General features: G+C 39.7%; 1 protein-coding gene across 2 annotated transcripts; it reads left to right on the top strand.

Moving 5' to 3' along the window:
- Nucleotides 1-1,484: 1,484 nt before the first annotated feature.
- Nucleotides 1,485-21,207, top strand: TAF5 (TAF5 RNA polymerase II, TATA box binding protein (TBP)-associated factor, 100kDa). 2 transcript variants are annotated; one of them, XM_006879964.1, is made up of 11 exons: nt 1,485-2,072; nt 4,097-4,334; nt 8,255-8,570; nt 9,326-9,489; nt 9,609-9,744; nt 13,152-13,272; nt 14,206-14,335; nt 14,947-15,111; nt 19,161-19,338; nt 19,518-19,695; nt 20,168-21,207. In XM_006879964.1, the coding sequence occupies exons 1-11, from the start codon at nt 1,514-1,516 to the stop codon at nt 20,383-20,385; spliced, it is 2,403 nt and encodes an 800-aa protein (XP_006880026.1). In that variant the 5' UTR covers nt 1,485-1,513; the 3' UTR covers nt 20,386-21,207. The 2 variants fall into 2 exon arrangements, with proteins under 2 accessions (XP_006880026.1, XP_006880027.1); XM_006879965.1 differs by lacking the exon at nt 14,947-15,111 and having other exon boundaries at nt 1,504-2,072; nt 20,168-21,138.
- Nucleotides 21,208-21,478: the final 271 nt, after the last annotated feature.

The raw sequence follows: 21,478 nt of genomic DNA, 5'->3' as shown, positions 1-21,478 counted from the left end.
CATGGGATTATCATGATTGTAATCAACTTGAGGGCAACAAATGACAACAGGCATCATAGACATGGTCCATTTAATCTTTAAAATTAGATCAAATAGAAAACATTAACTGTAGCTCAGAAGCCTTCCTCTGGCAAATGCCAAAATGTCTCTGACTTGAATAGCTGGACTTGCATCCTGGCACTTTAACTTGTTACGTGATTTTTCCAAATTACTCCAACTCTTTGGGGCTTGATGGAATCATGTGCAATGTAGAGAAAATAGTACTTATTTTGAATTTAATACATTTGGTTTCCCGGTTTCTTCGATAAGAGAGACTTTTTCATATGGGTAGCAATCTCATGTCTTCATCTTATACAAGACCAGAATACTCAGGATATTCGCATAACACAGATCCGGGTGAAGTCATCTGGCCCAGGTTAGTAGGGGCATAGAAATGTAAATGAAGTAGGCCCAAAACTTTATGGTTAACTGTGTTGCCAACCCAAAAAAATTACCAGCAACTCCTCAGGAGATGGACAATCTCCTCTCCCCTGACCTTTGAAAACCCTATGGAGGGTCAGCTATGGGTCATTTCTCAACAGTACCAGACAACATCTTTGCTTTTAACGTGTTAATGCTATATGTGCATAAGAAAGGAGCTCTGCCAGCAAGATGGTTAAACCCAGAACCCACAGATTGGAGGTTTTGGAAAATTGGTTAAGATTTCAGAATCAGCTCAATATTCAACAGCTATTTCTGCTGGGCTCATGCATGGCTCCTTTACAATAAAATACTTGCAATAAAGGGTAGTTAATATTGGGCAGAGCCCTGGTGGTGCAATGGATTGGGTTGGACTGCTAACTGAAAAGTCAGCGGTTGGTACACACACCTATGAGTTCTGGAATTCATTCTTTACAATGTTACTTATTTTTTTTATGATGCATGCTAAAAATTCCTTTGTATAAATCAATAAAACAGAGGTAAATAACTCTCTGATGGCCTTTGCTTTCAGACAAGACCCATCTAATATCACCGATGATGCCCTGCTTTCCACTTTTTCCTTCTGAATCTGAATTGAATTCCTGGGAAACTCTTTTCAGTGTAGAGCTGTAACTGTTTTTAAAATTATATTAATTAAAGTTTTGCATGCAAGTGAAAAAAAAAAGTCAGCGGTTGGAATTTATTAATCCGTGGGAGAGAAATCTGTAACACGGTTCACGTCAAGATTTACACCCACAGAAACCCTGAGGCAGGTCTACTGTCTTAGAGGCTCGCTATGAATTGGAATTGGCTTGATGGCAGTGAATTTGGAGTTTTTATTTTATTATTAAGCAAATGTAACACGCAGCAGCCAAACCAGACCTCCTGCCTTTCTTGCCACTTTTGAAAGTTGCTCTTCACTCCTATTCCTTTTCTCTTGCTCCTCCCACTGCCGTAAGTTGCCCCCCAGGGTTGTCGTGAAATGCTCCTTCCCCGCCCTCCATGTGGCGAAAACGCAGTCACGCTTGACGGCGCGAAGTGGCTCAGCCGCAAGATGGCGGCGCTGGCGGAGGAGCAGACGGAGGTGGCGGCCAAGCTAGAGCCGGAGGGACCGCCGACGCTGCTACCTCCACAGGCAGGAGACGGGGCTGGCGAGGGCGGCGGCGGCACTACCAACAACGGGCCCAACGGTGGCGGCGGGAACGTCGCGGCGGCGTCCACGGCCGGCGGGGATGGTGGGACCCCAAAGCCCGCGGTGGCTGTCTCCACCGCTGCTCCGGCGGGGGCGGCCCCAGTGCCCGCCGCAGCCACGGAGACCGACGCTCCCCACGATCGGCAGACGCTGCTGGCTGTGCTGCAGTTCCTCCGGCAGAGCAACCTCCGCGAGGCCGAAGAGGCGCTGCGCCGCGAGGCCCGACTACTGGAGGAGGCAGTGGCGGGCTCCGGAGCTCCAGGAGAAGCGGACGGCATCGGGGCCGAGGCGGCCAGCACGCTTCTCAGCCGTGTCACCGCCTCGGTGCCTGGCCCGGCGGCCCCCGACCCTCCGGGCACCAGCGCGCCCGGAGCCGCCAGTGTCTCGGGCTCAGCGTCCGTGCCTGCGGCTCCGGGAAAAGGTAGGGCGCGCAGTCCCGGGGAGGCAGGGACGGCTGGAAGGGAGCAGAGCCGGGGAGGCAGCGCTGGCAGGCCTGCACCTCTGCGGGCTTGTTTTGAATTTCCTGGGCCCGCCTCTAGGGCCACACGCCCGCCCCTTTCTCTGGTGCGCCGGCTGCGCAGTCAAACCCTCTCCAGAGCTGTCAGTCTGAGCTGGAGGATGGAGGAGAGAGCGGAGGGCTGTGTGGGAAGCGGGGCGCAGAGGGGGCGAGTGCCTGCCTCTAGGGCTTTGCTCCTCTGTTCTCATTTGAGCTCTTTGAGTTTGCACCTACACTAACAATATTTGTGTAGTTCCAAACTAATGTGATTATAAAAAAACCGAAACACACCCAAAACTTCAAATGACCTGTCTTAATGCTCAGAATACCACTGTGAAGTAGCCATTGCCTCTGTATTCGAGATGAGAAAACAGACTGATTAAAGTCAAAGGGACTTTTCCGTAGACCACTCGGGGTGATGGAACATGGGTAGGCAGTGTTTCTCATACATACAATAAAAAGATTTCATACATATAATATCATACAGGTAATATCTCAAAGGTGATCCTGAGCCAACAGTTAGTGTTAATTGAATTGTCTCTTGCAGAGGCCTTCAACCTCTGGTTCAAATCCACCAGATGCCCTGCTGGAGAAGGAGGGGCAATCTCCTCCTGTACCAGTCAAATCTGATTTGATGGTACACACACACGAAATAATAAAAAAAAAAGATGAGTTATGCAGTTGGTTTCTTGCTATATCATCTCTTGAACTTGGCCTGTTATTTATTTATTTTTGAAAGTTGGCCTATTTTTAGATCATAACAGAAAAACTAAAAATAGGCTATCAGAGTAACAAAAAAAAGAGATAACATTTGTGGAGTAAAGAATATATCAGCAGTATAATTGAAATGTACAAAATTTTTCAACAACTAATATCTCTGATTAGAGTAATAAAATGCATCATTATTAGGAAGCCTGGTGGCCTACTGCTGAGGAGTTGTGATGCCAACCCAGGGTACTCAGTTCAAGCCCACCAGTTCCTCTATAAGAAACAGATGGGCAGTCTCCTCCCATGCAATTTACTGGGTTTGAAAACCCTTTGGAGAGTCAACTGTGAGTTCCTTCTGACTTGATGGTATATAACAATATGCTGCAAGTTGTTTTGTTTTTAATATAGCTTTAGTTAGGTTTTTCTGCTTTGAAATCATGATTATTTAAATTTGTTTAATGATTTTAAGAGGAAGTCAGGTCCTTCCCATCCTTAAAATGTTAAAAGTTTTGGAAGGGATGATGAATGTGCATAGCAGTGGGAAAGGATGTGTTACAGGAAAGTTACAAAGTTATTAGACGGCTTTGAGAGCTGGGAATGTTATTTCAAGGCCTGTCTTCATGGTAGTAGTAAATTAAATGGTGTTCTGTGTGCAGAGACCTGAGAGAATATTAATATAGATGATAATCTTTTATAAAATTTATCCTGAAAATAAGGTAATTATCCACTTTCTAAACAACATGCCTCCTGAAATACACCAGATGCTATGCTGGAGAAGGAGGGGCTATCTCCTCCTGTGCTAGTTGGAGCCAATTTGATGGTAGACAATAAGAAAAGAAAAAAAAAAGTTAAAAAAAAACCATGCCTCTGGAAACTTTATGAACTTTGGTAAATGACAATCGTTATAGAAAGGCTTCAGGTCTTTTATTCATAAGATTGCTATGAGTCTTGCTCGACTCTATGGCAATCAACAACAACAATAGGAAAAATATTGAATCTTTTTGTTGTTGATTTGCAAATTTTATTTTAAGATATACATAAGTTAACAAGATTTGGCCAAGGTGAATGAGAAAAAGTAAAAAAAAAAATCCATAAAAGGTCCATGTGATTATATGGGGCAAGAGAGATTGAGAGGAGAAAGACAGACATATTTGAACATCATTTTAATGCTGAACCTTAGTAGACTAGCTTGTCCTGACACAAGTCATTTGCTTGAAAGTTGTTTTGCCTTTTTTAAACAGTTGCAAGTGTAGCTGTGGAGGACCAGCCGGATGTTAGTGCTGTGCTGTCAGCTTATAACCAGCAAGGAGATCCTGCAATGTATGAAGAATACTACAGTGGACTTAAACATTTCATTGAATGTTCTCTGGATTGCCATCGGGCAGAACTGTCACAACTCTTTTATCCGCTATTTGTGCATATGTACTTGGAGCTAGTCTACAATCAACATGAGAATGAAGCAAAATCATTTTTTGAGAAGTAAGTGAATTTATATATCTATATAGCAAAATCGTTTGAGAAGTATGTGAATTTATATATCTATATAAATTCAGTCTATCTGATTATGTGTGTGTGTAGTCACACCAAATAAGAAGGGGCTTTTTGACTGAGAGGTACCTGGTGCTATGAGAGCCTAAAAGAGAGAGTTTGATCTGGTTGGAGAAAACAGGGAAGGCTCCCAGAGAAAGGGGTGTTTGAGGTAAGACCTGAAGACTGGATAGAAGTTAACTGGATATGCAAAACAGGGGAATAGGTATCTGTACAAGTTCTAGTGAGCGGGAGTATGATGAAGAAAAAGGCCTAAAGAAAGCCAGACTGTCTGGAACAGAGAATGGGGATGGGAGTGTGCTACAGCAGGAACCTGGAGAGCTGTTAGAACAAGCCATCTCTTAGACCATCTGAGGAGCTTTGTTTATTACAAAAAAAACACAACAACAAAACAAGCAGGATATTGTATTACATAGGAGCTCTGGTGGCCAGAACCTGCACAACTCCAAGTGCACAGGGTTCGAATCTGCCAGCTACTCCATGGGAGAAGGAAGGGCAGTCATGCGGTGAACTGCTTCTGAAAACCTGCTGGAGGGGCAGCTATTCCTACTCGACAGTACTCAACAATAGGATTAGATTTGATTAAGAATGATTGACAACTCAGTAGTATGTGAAATACAGTTATTTCACTTTTTGTCATAAAGTAAGCAGTCCAGCACTGATAACGGACGACCCTTGATTCTCAGGGACCCAGACTCGCTCTGCTTTGCTGCTCTACCGTCCTCCTCATGCAGCTCTCATCTTGGGGCATAAAGTGACTGCTAGCTCTCAACCCCCACGTCAGCATTCCAGTCAGCAGAGGGGGCACACACACCTCCCTCCTGGAATTGAACATAATTTTTCATTTTATATTTCATCAGTTAGGAGGCCCTGCATAGCTGCAAGGGAGATAGGAACTGAGGTCCTTTTGTATTTGTCTGTGAGCCCAGTTAATATTCAGAAGTTTGCTCTTAGTGTCCTTTTCTGCTGACAGCATACTGTAAGGTCTGGTATCACCCCTGTCTTTCCAGGTTTTTTTCCCCTTCTTTCTTTTTCACTTTAACACTTTTCCATGGCCCATCTTACACTAAGTCTTGTTGCCGTAATAAACCTTTTTTATCTGTTTTGCTAAAATAAAATAAAAATTGAGAGGTTTTATCATGGAGGAAGAAAGGGAAAAACATTGGATATTTGGGTTGAGGTGCCTCTGCTACGGAGGTCATTGAAAGATTTGCACTTCGAAAGATCGCAGTTTGAAAAATTAATGTTTAGGGGACAGAAAGGCTCTATCATTTTAGGGACTATTGCAGAGAATTTTAAGTGGGGTGCTACTCTTCCTTCCCTTGGGTTATTTGAAAATGGAGATACAGATTGTCATAATGACTAAGGAGGAGGTGCATGTGACTTAGAGGTACCAAGTGTTCTAATGTGTGCAGGTAGTGTCATTTAGCAAAGCTTTTCCTACTCCAAGTGACAGTAGCACCTTTTTTGAGTTATGGTGGATGGAGAGAAATATACAGATTGAGATATCTAGGAGAGACCTGATGATAGATTAGAAAGGGCATAGCTGACCTAAGAAGCTGAGGTGCAATCCCGAAGGCACTGGGTTTGAATATATCAGCTGCTGTGGTAGAGAACTTGGGCAGTCTCCTCCTATGTGCTTAACTGCCTCTGTAAGCTTGCTGAAGGGTAAGCTATGGGTTGGTTCTGACTCGGTGATACCCAGCAACAAGAAGAGAGATAGAGATGTCAATGTTAACCTCTTAGGCTTAATGCTCTCTTATCTGGACAAGAGTGTCTTTCACTTAGATTTAAAAAATCCTGGAAGAAGGCTTGGTTTGTCAGGTTATAGAATAATTTTGAGTTCAGGTGTGAATATGCCTTTGATTCATATGGAGTCATGATATGGGAGGCTCTTGAGCTCAGAAAAAGAAGTGAGGACTGAATCCAAATTTGGAATATTCCATATTGATGCCCATGGATGATATAGTCAAGGGGGATCAAAACCCACTTCATTGCTGTTGGGTAAGAACCGACTCATAGCTGACCCTTGAGTTGGTTTTCCGAGACTGGAAATCTCACAGGAGGAGATTATCTGTTTTTCTCCCTGGTGGATTTGAGTTTCCAGAGAGGCACCACCTTTGGGCTCCCTGCACAACTCCCTGTGAACTATGCCATCAGAATTCTTCAGCCAAGGAGAGAGGTATGAGGTAAGTCAATAGAAGGGCATGATCTGGATCTTGAGAAACTCCTCACATTTAGTGGCCAAGCAGCAAACAATAAAAGAAGGCACAGAAGTATGAAGAAAACCAAGAAAATGTTAAGAAGCCAGTAAGTGTTTAAGAAGGATTCAGTCCTTAACAAAAAGCTCTTTAGTACAAGCAATAGAGGCAGAGTCAGAATTTGTCAGATAACACAGATAAAAGCAATAGTGAAAGGACACAATTGGGTGTCCTGGCTCCTGTGTCATTGTTCTTTTTGCCTAGTTGGAAGTATGTAAAGTACAATGTTCCGTAGCTCAGTAAATTTGGAAGAGAAAAAACAATGAGTAATATACAACTATACTAGACACTAATTTTTCTTAGAATATTGTAATAAATGACCCCTGTGCTCTTCAGATTTCCTGGTATAGAAGTCTCTCCATTTGGGAGAAGCTTAGGAAAATTCTATTTCCCTGTCTCTTCAGTCTCTGCCCTGGCCAGGGACCTAGGGGGAATGGGCAGTGACTGACATATAAACACCAAGAAGCTAAGAATTCTGCTTTCATTTAAAACTTAGAGACTCTTAGCTCATGTATTAATGAACTGTAATAGGGAAATACAGGGATCAGTTTAAGAGTCTGTTGTCTCTATCTGTCAGCACTAGAGGCTTAATAGATTATGTCATTGTTTTTTTAAGTGTTTTTGTTTTGATTCTTTCTCTTAGTGAATGCTAAGATAGATATAATGTATGTTGTTATATAATATATATTTATATATAATAAATAATCTCTAATAAAACTTAATGAGGAAAACTAAGATTTGTAGAAACAAGTTCATTTAAATTTTCTAATTGTCATCATAGCTGAAGGTTGACTCAAGTAGTGATTTAATAGAAATACTTTGATCCTTATCAACATTTATTTGCTCTTTAGACATAGTATTAATATTTAATGCCTATTTCTGTTACTAAGGACATAAGAAAGCATTAAAAATGGTGCTTTGTAAGAATGCCGTATGTTGATGATCATAAGACAGTTACACTGAGTTTCTAATTCTGTTTTCTACTTTTGTATATGTTTGAATTTTCCATAAGCTCTAAAAGTCATGCATTTTGAAGACTCATAAAATGTTAGTAAAGCACAAGTTCTGACATTTTCAATTGACTAATGATATTTAAAACAAACTGCCTATAAGGGAGCTCTAGTGGCTTAGTGGCAAGAAGCTGTGCTGCAATCCCAAAGGTGCGCAGTTCAAGTCCACCAGATGCTAAGCTGTTGCTGTGCCAGGCAGATTGGATTTGATGATATATACACACACACACACATACACACACACACAAACACACACACACGCGCACGCACGCACGTTTAAAACAAACTGCCTATCAATGATAGGTATCTTATATTTCTTTTATTTATGGTATTTATTGAAGTTCCTCTCTTGAAATGCTTCATACATTGCGTTAGAGAATCAAGTTGATCATTGTAAGGGTGACTTCAGAAATGGAATCGGAATAATTTTGAATAAGTTAGTTTTGTACTTAAAGCTTAGTCCAGAATTATTCAGACTAATACTTTGAAAATATTCTAGAATTTATTTATAAATAAATGATGAAAGGCAGATCCTTTAGTGATTCATTAAAAAAATGACTTTTTAAAATCTCTGAAACAGATTCCATGGAGATCAGGAATGTTATTACCAAGATGATCTGCGAGTATTATCTAGTCTTACCAAAAAGGAACATATGAAAGGGAATGAGACCATGCTGGATTTTCGAACAAGTAAATTTGTTCTGCGTATTTCCCGTGACTCATACCAACTCTTGAAGAGGCATCTTCAGGAGAAACAGAACAATCAGATATGGAACATAGTTCAGGAGCACCTGTACATTGACATCTTCGATGGCATGCCGCGTAGTAAGCAGCAGATAGATGCGATGGTGGGAAGTCTGGCAGGGGAGGCGAAACGAGAGGCAAACAAATCAAAGGTATGTGCATAAACCTGGGAGCTTTATAATGCAAATTATGAGAAAGTTGTAGCATTTCTTTCTTATTGTTAGTTACTGTGTAACGGTGGTGGCAAGATTGAATGTTATGTCCTAAGGACCAAGTATATGTTAGAATTGAGGATGGTTGCATTTTACAGAACCCTGACACAGTGGCTAAGACACCAAGTTGTTTTTCCCCCCTGCCACATAAAAACAAGGCCAGAGGAAGGCCCTCTGGGGTTGGCATACGGGCCCCAAAATGCCATCCAGGACCTGGCTCCTTCTCTGTTTCTATTCTGCCTCTTTAGAATGTGAATTTCTTTGTTCTCACAGTTAGTTGTTGCAGCTACAGTAGAGCAGCTGCATTTCAGGAAATAAGAAAGACAAAAGATATAACCCTGCTGGATCTTATCCTTTCTATCAGGAAAATGGCACTTTCCTCTTAAACCTTATCCAGTATATTTTTGTGTACTGTTGGTCAGAATTATGTGGCTGTTCCTAGCTGCAAGGGAGCCTTGGAACAGAAACTAAGAGAGAACAGGAGCCCGGGAGCAGAAGTGATTTACTTAGTACGTTGTTGCTCCCAGCAAAACCATAGTTCTGTTAATAGGAAAAAAGGGGAGAATGCAATTGGAACAAAATCTGTCACAGGGTGTAAATTAGTATGTTTTAATTGGGACTCATCCTATCAGGATGTGAGCACTATGTATTAGAGAAAAAATTAATTGAAAAATATGGGCTCTTTTGACTTGTAGGTATTTTTTGGTTTATTAAAAGAACCAGAAATTGAGGTACCCTTGGATGATGAAGATGAAGAGGGAGAAAATGAAGAAGGGAAACCTAAAAAGAAAAAGCCTAAAAGAGATAGTATTGGATCCAAAAGCAAAAAACAAGATCCCAATGCCCCACCTCAGAACAGGTGAGAATACTTACCTTGGGCCACTAAGTTGTATGGAGGTGTAAGATAATCTGTTATAGAAAGTTCAAGGGTATTAATATCTAAAGGGTAATTTCCAGCCTGTCTGTGTTTTCCCACAGAATCCCTCTTCCTGAGTTGAAAGATTCAGATAAGCTGGATAAGATAATGAATATGAAAGAAACCACCAAACGCGTACGCCTTGGTCCAGACTGCTTACCCTCCATCTGTTTCTATACATTCCTTAATGCTTATCAGGTTGGTAAAATAACGGGAAATTTCTGCCTGGAGAATAATGAAAAATAGTGATTTATTACTATTAAAAGAAACTTAGTATGCTAACTGAAAGGTACTTTTTAAACTTAATATAAACATAAAATTTAGGAAAAAAGACTAGATACTGCTCTGAATAGATGAAGGCAGTGTTTGAGAGGCCTTTAGCTACTTGCAGATACTAGAATCTTACTTAAATTTGACCTTTGTTCCATTGAGCAGAATTCTAGCCTTTGAGAAATAGGAGATGATATGAGTCATCTCTGTTTAACTTGTTTAAGTACTCCAATAAACCTATAATAGTTTTTTAATAAATAATTTTTTATTGTGATTTTAACAAAAGTTTACAGAAAACTTGGATTTCCATTCATTCATTCATTCATTGTTGCAAATAAACCTATTAAAATTTTTATGAGCTCTGGTGGCATAAATCATTTTTTATATTAAGAATTTTATGTGTACTTTTTTTTTTACTGTGTGTATCATAACAAATTATGACTAACATTGAGAAGAATAGGAATCCCAGAACACTTATTTGTACTCCAGTGAAAACTATACATAGGCCAAGAGGCTATTGTGTGAACAGAGCATGGTAACAATACATGGTTTAAAATTAATAAAGGTAAAAAAAAAAACAAAACCAAAAAATTAATAAAGGTGTGTATCAGGATTGTATCTTTTCCCCATATCTACTCAGTCTGTATGCTGAACAAATCATTTGAGAAGCTGGACTGTATGAGGAAAGTGGCATTAGGATTCCCAATGTCAAGAAAACAAGTATTCTCAGCACTGGACCAGTAGGCAACATCATGATAGATGGAGAAACTGTCAACAATTTCATCTTAGTTGGATCCACAATAAGCACCTTCGTACCAGCAGTTAGGAGAGCAAGAGACATATTGCACTGCAAAGTCAATAGTCAGGAACTTTTCTAAATTACTGAAGAATATTGATACAAATTAGAAAACAAAGGTGCTCCTGATTCAGGCCACGGTCTTTTCAGTCACTTGCTATGCATTTGAGAACTGGACAAGGAAGAAGGGTGACAGAAGAAGAATTGATACTTTTGAGCTGTGGAGTTGGAGAAGAGTATTGGACATCCCATGGACTGCCAAAAGTACTATCAGATATATCTTGGGAAAAGTGTCGCCAGAATGCTCCTTGGAGGCAAGGATGACAAAGCTTAGGCTCACACATTTTGGGCATGTTCACCAGAGATGCTCTTCCTTGGAAAGGGACATCATACTTGGAAAGAGGATCAGCAAAAGAGAGGAAACCCTCAACCAGATGGGTTATATAGTGATTGCAGCAGTGAACTCAATGTCAGAAGTGATGAGGATGACACAGTCTAGGACAGGGTGCAGATCAGTTGTTCATGGGGTTGTCGGTTATACTCAACTAGATACACTTAACAAGAACGCTAGACGGTTCATAATAGACTCTGACAATATATTTAGTCAAGTGTAAAAATACACTTCCTAACATGCTGTAAATTTGGAAAGCAAAAAAGGAGTGAAAGATGTTTTTTTTTAAAAAAAGATGGTTTCCAGAATAAGTGTTTTCACCCAGTGGGTCTAGGAAATCCACAGACTCGTTGCTGTCAAGTTGATTCCAACCTATAGTGACTCGTTATTAGGTTTCCACAGCTGGAAATAACAATGGGAAGGAGAGTACTCATCTCTCCCGCAGAGCTGCCAGTGTATCCGAACTAGTGAGAGGCTGCAGCCTTTGGGTTAGCAAAGCTCTCTGTGAACCGTGCCACCAGGGTGCTCTAAGAAGTCCAGAGAAGGATAAGTTCCAGATGATTGCGGGGAGGGGCATCTTTTTGTCTTTTTTTAAAAAAACTTTTGTTTTGATGGGAAAGTCTGCATTTAGGGATCTTTCCAAAGTTCTGAAGAGCAATGGTATCTCTCTGGAGACTGTGGTGCGTCTGATACAGGCCATGGTCTGTGCAATCACTTGTTATGCATCAGGGAGTTGGACAATGACTAGGAAGGATAGAAGGAGAATTGATGCCTTTGAGCTGTGGTGCTGGAGAAGAGTATTGAGGGTACCATGGACTGCAAGAAAAACAGATTCATCCTGGAGAGGGTTAAATTGGGCGGCTCCTTGGAGGCAAGGATTCTGAGGCTTCGTCTGTTATATTTTGGACATGTTGGAAAGAGGGGACCGGTCCTTGAAGAGAGACATAATGCTTGGGAGGGTGGAGGGACGGCGCAGGAGGGGAAGACCCTCTATGAGGTGGATTGATTCAGTAACTGGGATAATCGGGATGGGTGTATTGGAGACAGTGTGATTGGTACAGGACAGAGCAGAGTTTAGGGCTGTTGTACATAGGGTCGCTATGAGTCGCAAGCGACTTGACAGCACATAACAACAACATTTTGTTTTGGTAAAAATTTTATACAGCAAATTATGTTTCCATTCAACAATTTCTATGCAAATTGTTAGGTTGACATTCCATTCTGGTTGTTCCATTTCCAGTAGTTTATTTTATTTTAAAGATAGTTAGTTGCTGACCATTCCGTCGCATATAGATGATTTTTTTAAAGAAGCACAATACTTATGGGTGATATTCTTTATTTTGTGAACTACTATGTTATTTAGCTAAAAGATGACCTTGGAATAGGTACTGTTCATTGTTTAAAGAGTGTCCCATGGCATTAGTCTCAAGATCAAAATCCTTTTCAATTTCATATATTTTTTTTATTTGAAAGTTTGTAAATTATACTAGTTTTTCTTTCAATCATTCCCAATTAGGTTCTTATATAAGAAGAATAGTGATGATATCATCTCTAAACTGTGATTGTCATATTTATTTTTCTCCAAACAGTATTATGATATTTTTTTTTCCTTGTTCTTTGCCTTGTTTTTTTTTTCTATAATTATATTTTATTAATTTTCATAAACATTTACAGAGATTTTGGGCTTCCACTCATTCATTGTTGCACTATTCTCTCTACCCTCCTCCCAGTTTGTTCTTGTCCAAATGCCACAGTGCTTGTCAAAGCCAGTTCTGATTAATCTTCTTTGTCAGTGTATCCTTTGCCATTCCCTATCACTCCTCCCTGAGAGAGACTTTACCCTGAGTCATAAGGAAAAGGGGACGGCGTATTCTCTTAGCTACTTCCTGCTGAAAAGGGACGCTGTGGGTTTCAGGGTGAAGATCTTCTCTCACTACTCTAAAGGGCCCCTTTGGCAGTAGGAAACACATAGACTATTATGGAGATTGATTTTGGAATTCAGATGCACTCTTATTGATTGTGCTTGGCTGTACATGTACATATCCTTCAAGATGTATCATGGGGTTGTTGCAACCTATTATGATATTTTCATTTCTTGAAACAATGATAAACAATATTGTCTAATATGAAATGTTTTTTTATTGGCAGGGCCTCACCGCAGTGGATGTCACTGATGATTCTAGTCTGATTGCTGGAGGTTTTGCAGATTCAACTGTCAGAGTGTGGTCTGTGACACCCAAGAAGCTTCGCAGTGTGAAACAAGCTGCAGGTAACTGCGAGGACCTAGCTGTCAGGATGTCAACATCTCATTTTTCATTCATTTCTTTTTACCGGTTTTGATTCCATACAACATACCCAAGAGCTTATGATCATAATAGAAAACTCACCTGACTTCTCTTTACTCAAGATGCTATCATTCTAAAGGAAAGCCATTTTTGGAACAGCCTTAGCAATGGCAATTTCTAGACCAGTGAATGTCTAGTCTAGACTAGGGTGCTGTTGTATGTGTGCCATTGATTTGGAACCCACTCAAAGCTGACCCTCTATCAGGTATTCAAAGGCTGTGAATTGCATGGGAGAAGGAGGTTGCCCAATTTCCTCCTGCAGAGCAGCTGGTGAATTTGAACTGTGTGTCTTTGTATTAGAGTGTGCAGTACCTTAACACTAAGCCACCAGAGCTCCCAAGACTGGGGTGCCAGGCTAGCTTAGTTTCTGTGATCCTCTGTTCTCTCATCTAAAGAATAATAGAATAGACTATAAAGATCTTTATAATTAAATATCTTAACATTTTATAATTGCTCTGAGAGTTTTAAAAATCCTTTAGTAGTGGAAAAGTATTCTCTATTTTAACTGTTCTTGGTATTTAAAAAAACTAAAAAACTCCCTATATTAGTCAAATAAAATAATACATTTAACAAAAATTTATTATTTTCATTGTCCCATTTTTGTGAAATACTGTAAAGGAGAAAAATTGAATTTCAATTGTAGTTTCATCTTTGAGGAGCTGTGTTCCCCTTGCAAATGATATTAACTGTTCTGAACTTCCCATTCCTCGCCTTTATAACCAGGATAATACTGTCTCATTTGGAGGATTCAGAACTTGTCAGATACCAAAAGTTCCTAAAATGTGATGTAAACTGCCTGCCTTAGATTGTTTTGATGAATGTACCTTAAAAAAAATATTATTTCTGGATCATTCCAGATCTTAGCCTCATAGACAAAGAATCTGATGATGTCTTAGAGAGAATCATGGATGAGAAGACGGCAAGTGAGTTGAAGATTTTGTATGGTCACAGTGGTCCTGTCTATGGAGCCAGCTTCAGTCCAGATAGGTAAAACACAATGAAAATGAATTACTACTGCTACAGTGAAACCATAGAAACATCATGCAAATACTAAGAAAAAAATCTGCTAGAAGAAAATTTCATGTTTACCTGTCATTCATTGAATCTGGCCACTTTCCAGTTCATCTTGGGATACTGGGATACAAAATGGCAATTTAAATGTATACCTGAGTTTATGGATCACGTGTACAACTTCAGGGTTTACTAGTTTAATAAATTAGTTTTGGTTGTGCATAACTACGATTACTTATTACCCCCTACATTTCTCCCTCTTAGACCACATTTTTTATAATCAACCTCATTTAGTAGCTATAGACTGGCAGGGCTAAAATGAATCTGATTAGTGCATTCAGCTCTTTTTTTAAATTTTATTGTGGTCTTTTATTTTTTTTTTTAGTTAGAAGCTTCCATAGCAAGTTAGGAGTCCTGTCAATTCTTGATTTCTACTGTGAATTCCTTGTATTTATTAAAAGTGAGATTTTTTAAAAAGTGAGATGTAGCATGTAAACTATCTTTAATAGATTCAGATATATAGAGCAACTAGGAGGATAACCAAAAGATATCCTGGGAATGAGATATATCCTCTTCTCTTCTCTTAGGAACTACCTGCTTTCTTCTTCAGAAGATGGAACTGTGAGATTATGGAGTCTTCAAACATTCACCTGCTTAGTGGGATACAAAGGACACAACTATCCAGTCTGGGACACGCAATTTTCTCCATATGGCTATTATTTTGTGTCAGGAGGTCATGATAGAGTAGCTCGGTAAGAACACTTTAATCTTATAGCCAAGTCTATTCAGTGAACAGAATGTTTTTTTACTGGCAATTATAAACTCTATTAAACTCATTTTATTTAGAGATCAACTTTTGTGAATGTTTGTCACGGTTACATAAGTTAAGGATGTTGATTTCTTGATTTTCTTCTTTCCCAAGTTAGAGCCCATATTTTAAAATGAGTTGGGCAGGAATATGAAAATGTCTACAGTTCGATGTCTGTGCCAAGAATCCTTTTCTTTCTCATGCTATTATTTTATTTTTATGTATGTATGTATGTATATGTGTGTGTGTACCATCAAATCAGATCTGACTGGTACAGGAGGAGATTGTCCCTCCTTATCCAGCAGAGCATCTGGTAGATTCTCATGCTATTTATTACCACGTACTTCCCCTTCCATCCTTAACCTTTCTCTCTTTTATCACCTTTGTTTTCCTGACATTTCGTTAGCTCAGGTTAGAAACAAATTATAGGGTGGCCAATACTAAGAGAAAATTCTGTGTTTTAGGCAAGGAGCTGGATTTGTTTTTGTTAGGTGCAGCCAAGTCGGCTACCACACATAAAGACCCAAGAACAGATCTGAACCTTGCTTTGTCCTGCACCGTCATCATGGTCTCCAGTATACTTGAGCTCATTGTTATAGTCATGGTGTCAGTCCCTCTTGAGGGGTCTCCAAGGACTGGCCCCTCCTGACAACATGCCCAAAGGTTATGAGATGACGTTTCACCATCTTTGCCTCTAAGGAACATCTCTGGTGTACTTCCTCCAAGATAGATTTGACAGTGCATAGTAGATTCAGTATTCTTTGCCAACAAAATTCAGAGGCATCAATTCTTCTTCAGTTATCTGCATTAATAGGGAATTTCCCTCAGTTAGTGAGGTAACGTTTGATATAGATGCTTCCGTATTTATTTTTGTATGGAACTTGTTTAAAAATTTTATTTTATATTGATTTGCTTACAAAGTTCATATACATTGTGTTTTATGCAATCATTCCTATTTTATAAAATTAATCATCATTGAACTATGCCCACCATTATCCTGTTTCTTTAGATCCCTCCTGGATCCTTCCCACCCCTCCATCTACCCACTATATTATATAACCCTATGATTTCCCCTCTGCTCATCCTTACCCTTCTGCTCCCACCCTCCCCACCTTGCATCCTCATACACATTTTACTAGTGATCTTTCTGTTGTTAATATGTCATCAAATTGCCTGTGACTCATAGCAACCCTATGTACAGCAGCTCTGAAGCCTGACCTGTCCTGAGCCAGTCTCGCTCACTCTCGTACTCTTACCCCCATTGCCCTTTTAATTTTATCAATCCATCTCATCTGGGGTTTTCCTCTCCTGCACTGTTCCTCCACTCTTTCGAGCATGATGTCCTTCTCTAGGGACCGATCCCTCCTGGTCAGTTGCCCAAAGTATGTAAGAAGGAGCTTCAAAATCCTAGCCTCTGGGGAGCTCTGGTGGCCTAGGAGCTGCAACTACAATCCCAGAGGCGCACGGTTCGAATCCACCAGATGCTCTGCCGGGGAAGGAGGGATAATCTCCTCCTGTACCAGTCAGATCTGATTTGACGGTACACACACACAAAAATAATAAAATAAATTAAAAAAAAATCCTAGCCCCTAAGGAGAAACTTTGTTTTACCCTCTCCAAGACAGAGTTAGTTGTTTTCTTGGTGGTCCATGGTATGTTCAAGACTTCTCCAGCACCACAACTCAAAGGCATCAATTCTTCTGTCATCCTCAGTCATTGTCCAGCTCTCTGATGCATAACAAGTAATTACAAGACCATGGTCTGGATTAGGCACAACTTAAGTCTCTAGACTGACATTGCTGCTTCTCTGCACTCTGGAGAGGTCTCTGACAGCAGATTTCCCCAGTGCAATTTGACTTTTGATTTTCTGACTGCTGGTGCCAAGAGTGTTATGGAGCAGCTAAAGCAAGTTGTAATTATTAACAATCTCATTCTGCAAGAATGGTCTTATGCAGTATTTTTCCTTATGAGACTGAGTTAGTTCACTCAGCATAATGCTCTCCTGTGTCTCCCAATTTATGTAGTAATTTTCAGAGTAGTTTATTCTGAGTGCTAAATAGTATTCCACCATGTGACTGTATCACAGTTTCTCAGTTCATTTGATTGTGGTTGGACATTTGGCTGTTTTTATGTTCTTGGGATGTCGAATAACATTGCTATGAACATTAGTGTACAAATCTGTTTGTGCCTCAGTTCTATTTTCTCAGGGTATATTCCTAGCAGTGGAATAGCTGAGTCATATAGAATTTCTATGTTCAGCTCTTTGAGGAATTGCCAAACTGCCTTCCAGAGTGGTTGTACCATTTTACAATCCCAGAGTTCCTACCTCTGCATCCTCTCCAACATTTATTGCTTGGTGTCCTGTTAAATTTTGCCACTGCTATAGTGTGAGATGGTATCTCATTGTGGTTTTGGTTTGCATCTCTTATTGCCAGTGATTTTGAGCATTCCTTTACGTGTCTGTTAGCCATCTGAATGTCTTCCTCTATGAAGTCTTTACATGTCTTTTGCCCATTTTGTAATTGGGTTATCAGTCTTTTTCTTCTAGAGGCCATATAGTATTTTATAAACATCTGTTATGAGACCCTTGTTGGAAATGGTATTGCCAGATGTTTTTTCCCAGTCAGTAGGCTTTCTTTTCACCCTGTTGGAAAAAGTTTCTGATGCACACAGTATTTAATCTTTAGTCCCATTCATCAGTTTTATCCTCTCCTGGTTGTGTATTTCTGGCTATGTTTGTCAGCCTTTTTTTATCATGGGCTAGGCTTTTTAAGCTTGGTTGCACTTTGTCTCTTAAGGTATTTATGGTTTTGGGCTTTACCCAAGGTCTCTGATCCACTTTGAGTTGGCTTTTTAGTATGGTGAGAGGTATGGATCCTGCTTCAGTTTTCTGCAGGTAATAGTCCAGTTTTGTAGGCACCATTTGTTGAAGTGGTTGTCATTTCCCCATTTGATTGGTTTTGTTTCATTGTCTAGTATCAGTTGACCATAGATGTTATGTGCTGTTGAGTCACTTGTAACTCACAGCTACCCTGTATGTACAAGAGCTCTGAACCCTGTTCTACCTCAGCCAACCTTATTGTCTCTGATGGTTAATTTCTATGTTCTTGATTCTGTTCCATGGTCTGTGTGCCTGTCATTGTACTAGTACCATGCTCTTTTATTACAGCTGTGTAATGGTAGGTTTTGAGATCAGGGAGTGTTATGCCTCCCACTTTATTATTTTCAATGTAACTTTACTTATTTGAGGTCTCTTTCCTCTCCAAATAAACTTGCCAGTTGTCTTTTCCCTTTGAAAAATGAATTTGCTATCTGTATTGGGATTACATTTGATAGGAAGACTTAATATAGTGAAAATGATAATTCTCTCCATGAACAGGGAACATTTCCCCCCACTTACACTAAGGTCTTTTATTGTTTTTCAGAGGTGTTTTCTGGTTTTCTTTGTAAAGGTCTTTTGTGTCTTTGTTGTTGTTAAGTGCCGTCGAGTCATAGACGACTCATAGTGACCCTGTGAATAAAAGACCTGGACACTTGTGTGACTTTCATCCTTTCTCCAGGTCCATAGGGTTTCCGGAGGCAAGCTATTTTGGAAGTGGATGCCACTCCTCCTTCCAAGCTTGTTTTAATCGGGGAGCTCCAACCAACATTGTCCACCATGGGTAACCATTATCGCATTTGACACATCAGTGTCACAGTACAGCAAGCGGACATGCCAGGGTTATACGACCTAGAACGTTTGACTAAAAACAATTAAAAACAGGCCTGAGGGCTGCCGATTAAAGTCACTCGCCTTTGGCTTGGAAGCATCACTTTCTGTCCACTAGACAAACTGATCTCTCTCTATGCTGTTGTTGTGTGTCTATTAGGTTTATTCCCAAGTATCTCAATTTGAATTTGCGGTTGGCTATTATAAATGGTATTTTTTACTAGAACTTTGACATTTCAGTTGCTAATTAACATCTTTTGCTTTCAAAAACATCTTAAAAAAAGGCTCTGGGCTACAGACCACTACCAACCTTTAAGGATATTTGCTGGACATCTTGCTGATGTAAATTGCACCAGATTCCATCCAAACTCTAATTATGTTGCTACGGGCTCTGCAGACAGAACTGTGCGACTTTGGGATGTCTTGAATGGGAACTGTGTAAGAATCTTCACTGGACACAAGGTAATTTTCATCATTATTCCAATACAGAACTGCTTTCAAGTTAGAACTGGTGTGTTGTTCTTTTAACTAACAGGCATGACTTACATTTTCAAATTACTAGTCATGCCACTAAGTTTTTAAATTGTCTCTTTTAATATATTTGGCCTTACACTAATTATTGCCATCAACTTTTTTCCTAGGGACCAATTCATTCCTTGACATTTTCTCCCAATGGGAGATTCCTGGCTACAGGAGCAACAGATGGCCGAGTACTCCTTTGGGATATTGGACATGGTTTGATGGTTGGAGAACTCAAAGGCCACACGGACACTGTCTGTTCACTTAGGTTTAGCAGAGATGGTGAAATTTTAGCATCAGGTAAATGACTAGAAATGGATTTGTGGTAACTGTTATAAGGAAACATAGGATTATATTATTATATTGCATTATAAAGGTGGGCGTTGTGTTGGCTGAGGTTTAAGGGGCCCTGGTAAGCATAGTTGAAAAGATAGTGGTTCAAGTTCTTTAGGGTCTCCAGAGATTACAGATTACAGTCTTGGAAACCTATGGAGCTGTTCTACTCTGACATATAGTCAGTCCCTCACTTGGAGTCAAAGGTAACAGGTTATTTTAGATTTTGTGTCATTATTTAGATTTAGGTGTATAGTAGTGAGCGTACATGCATACTGACTTCTCAGGTTAAACTTACAGTACTCCTTTAGAAGCAATAGTTGATTAATCAAGTTTAGATATTCTCATATATCTATACAGTAAACTTAAAGTATATTTCCTAAAACATCAACATCTAACTGTGATGAATGCTAACTGATTTCCCTTGTCTGCCCCATAGGTTCGATGGATAATACAGTCCGGTTGTGGGATGCCATCAAAGCATTTGAAGATTTAGAAACTGATGACTTTACTACAGCCACTGGGCATATAAATTTACCTGAGAATTCGCAGGAGTTACTGTTGGGAACATATATGACCAAATCAACACCAGTCGTACACCTCCATTTTACTCGAAGAAACTTGGTTCTAGCCGCAGGAGCTTATAGTCCACAATAAACCATCGGTACTAAAGACTTTTTGGAAGCTACTGTTTGAAAAGGGTAGACTAAAAGCAAATACCTCAGTGATTAATATTTAAGCTACAAAGAATGTTTTGTCTCTGTGGATCTGGAAGTATGCTGCTTGGAACATCTGAACAGGACAGTTCCACGTTTCTATAGCCACCGCATCTAACTGATTTCCGTTAGCTGAATAGGAGGTATTATGTCGTGGAAGGGACATTATGGTGCTTTGGATTGTGTGGAAACTATGCATATTCTGTTCAAATGCTACTTTAATTTATTATGTTTGGGGGAAAAAAGTCAATTGATTTCAATTCATCCTGTTTGAAAAGATTCAAATTGAGTAATATAATACCATCTTAAATTTTAGCTGAAGAATTCTATGAGCATGTATGTTTCTGTTGTAAAAACGTAGTTACTGTAGGACACCGAAGTATGATGTTAGGTAGATCAACTAACATTTTGGATTGGCCCCAGATGTAACTGGGTAGAGTGAACTACATTTCCTTTTTTAAGAGCTAGATAAAGGACAAACATCTACTGACATCTAAATTCACACCTGTTGGTACTGAGTGCACTTAAAAATGCTTGATCAACCAGGTTTCCATGTTCTACTTCAGCTAACAGATCTTCAGCCTCGTACACTTGAAGTCAGACAGACATTTCAGTTGCTTACCTCTAGTACTGAGCCTTGCTTTGGTGAACTAAAAGATTTAGACCAAGTCACTGCCAGTTTTTTGCCTTTGTTTCATTTTGTACAGTTTTTATATTTTTGATATATTGTAAATAAAGACAACCAGCTTTTCCAGGTTCATAATTTATTGTACAAATTAAGCATCATTTGATGATTTGACATTCCAGGTAAGACAAATTAGCAGAGAAGGTGCAGTTTAGAATCCCTGTAAAAACAAAAACAAAATGGTTCTGACACAAATGTATTCAACTCAATACTTAACTACAAAGGGACTGTTGGTGAACCTTCTAAAATTGATTACAAAATTTGTGCTGTGTAACTGCATTTTTATCACACCCTGCTAGGAATCAATAACCCGAAAAAAATTAAGCTGTCATGCAGGTCAGTGAAATTT

The sequence above is a fragment of the Elephantulus edwardii genome, unplaced genomic scaffold, assembly GCF_000299155.1.
Source record: "Elephantulus edwardii isolate Elephantulus edwardi_28Jun2011 unplaced genomic scaffold, EleEdw1.0 scaffold00006, whole genome shotgun sequence".
In the NCBI taxonomy this organism is placed as follows: Eukaryota; Metazoa; Chordata; class Mammalia; order Macroscelidea; family Macroscelididae; genus Elephantulus; species Elephantulus edwardii.
The sequence above is the reverse complement of the archived record's forward strand: the minus strand, read 5'-3'. Positions and strand labels throughout refer to the sequence as shown.

Coding starts and splice junctions, on each gene's coding strand:
- TAF5 (XM_006879964.1), top strand. CDS start 1,514: ATGGCGGCGCTGGCGGAGGAGCAGACGGAGGTGGCGGCCAAGCTAGAG. Junction 2,073..4,096: donor GCCTGCGGCTCCGGGAAAAG/GTAGGGCGCGCA, acceptor TTTTTTAAACAG/TTGCAAGTGTAGCTGTGGAG. Junction 15,112..19,160: donor GGTCATGATAGAGTAGCTCG/GTAAGAACACTT, acceptor TCTTAAAAAAAG/GCTCTGGGCTACAGACCACT.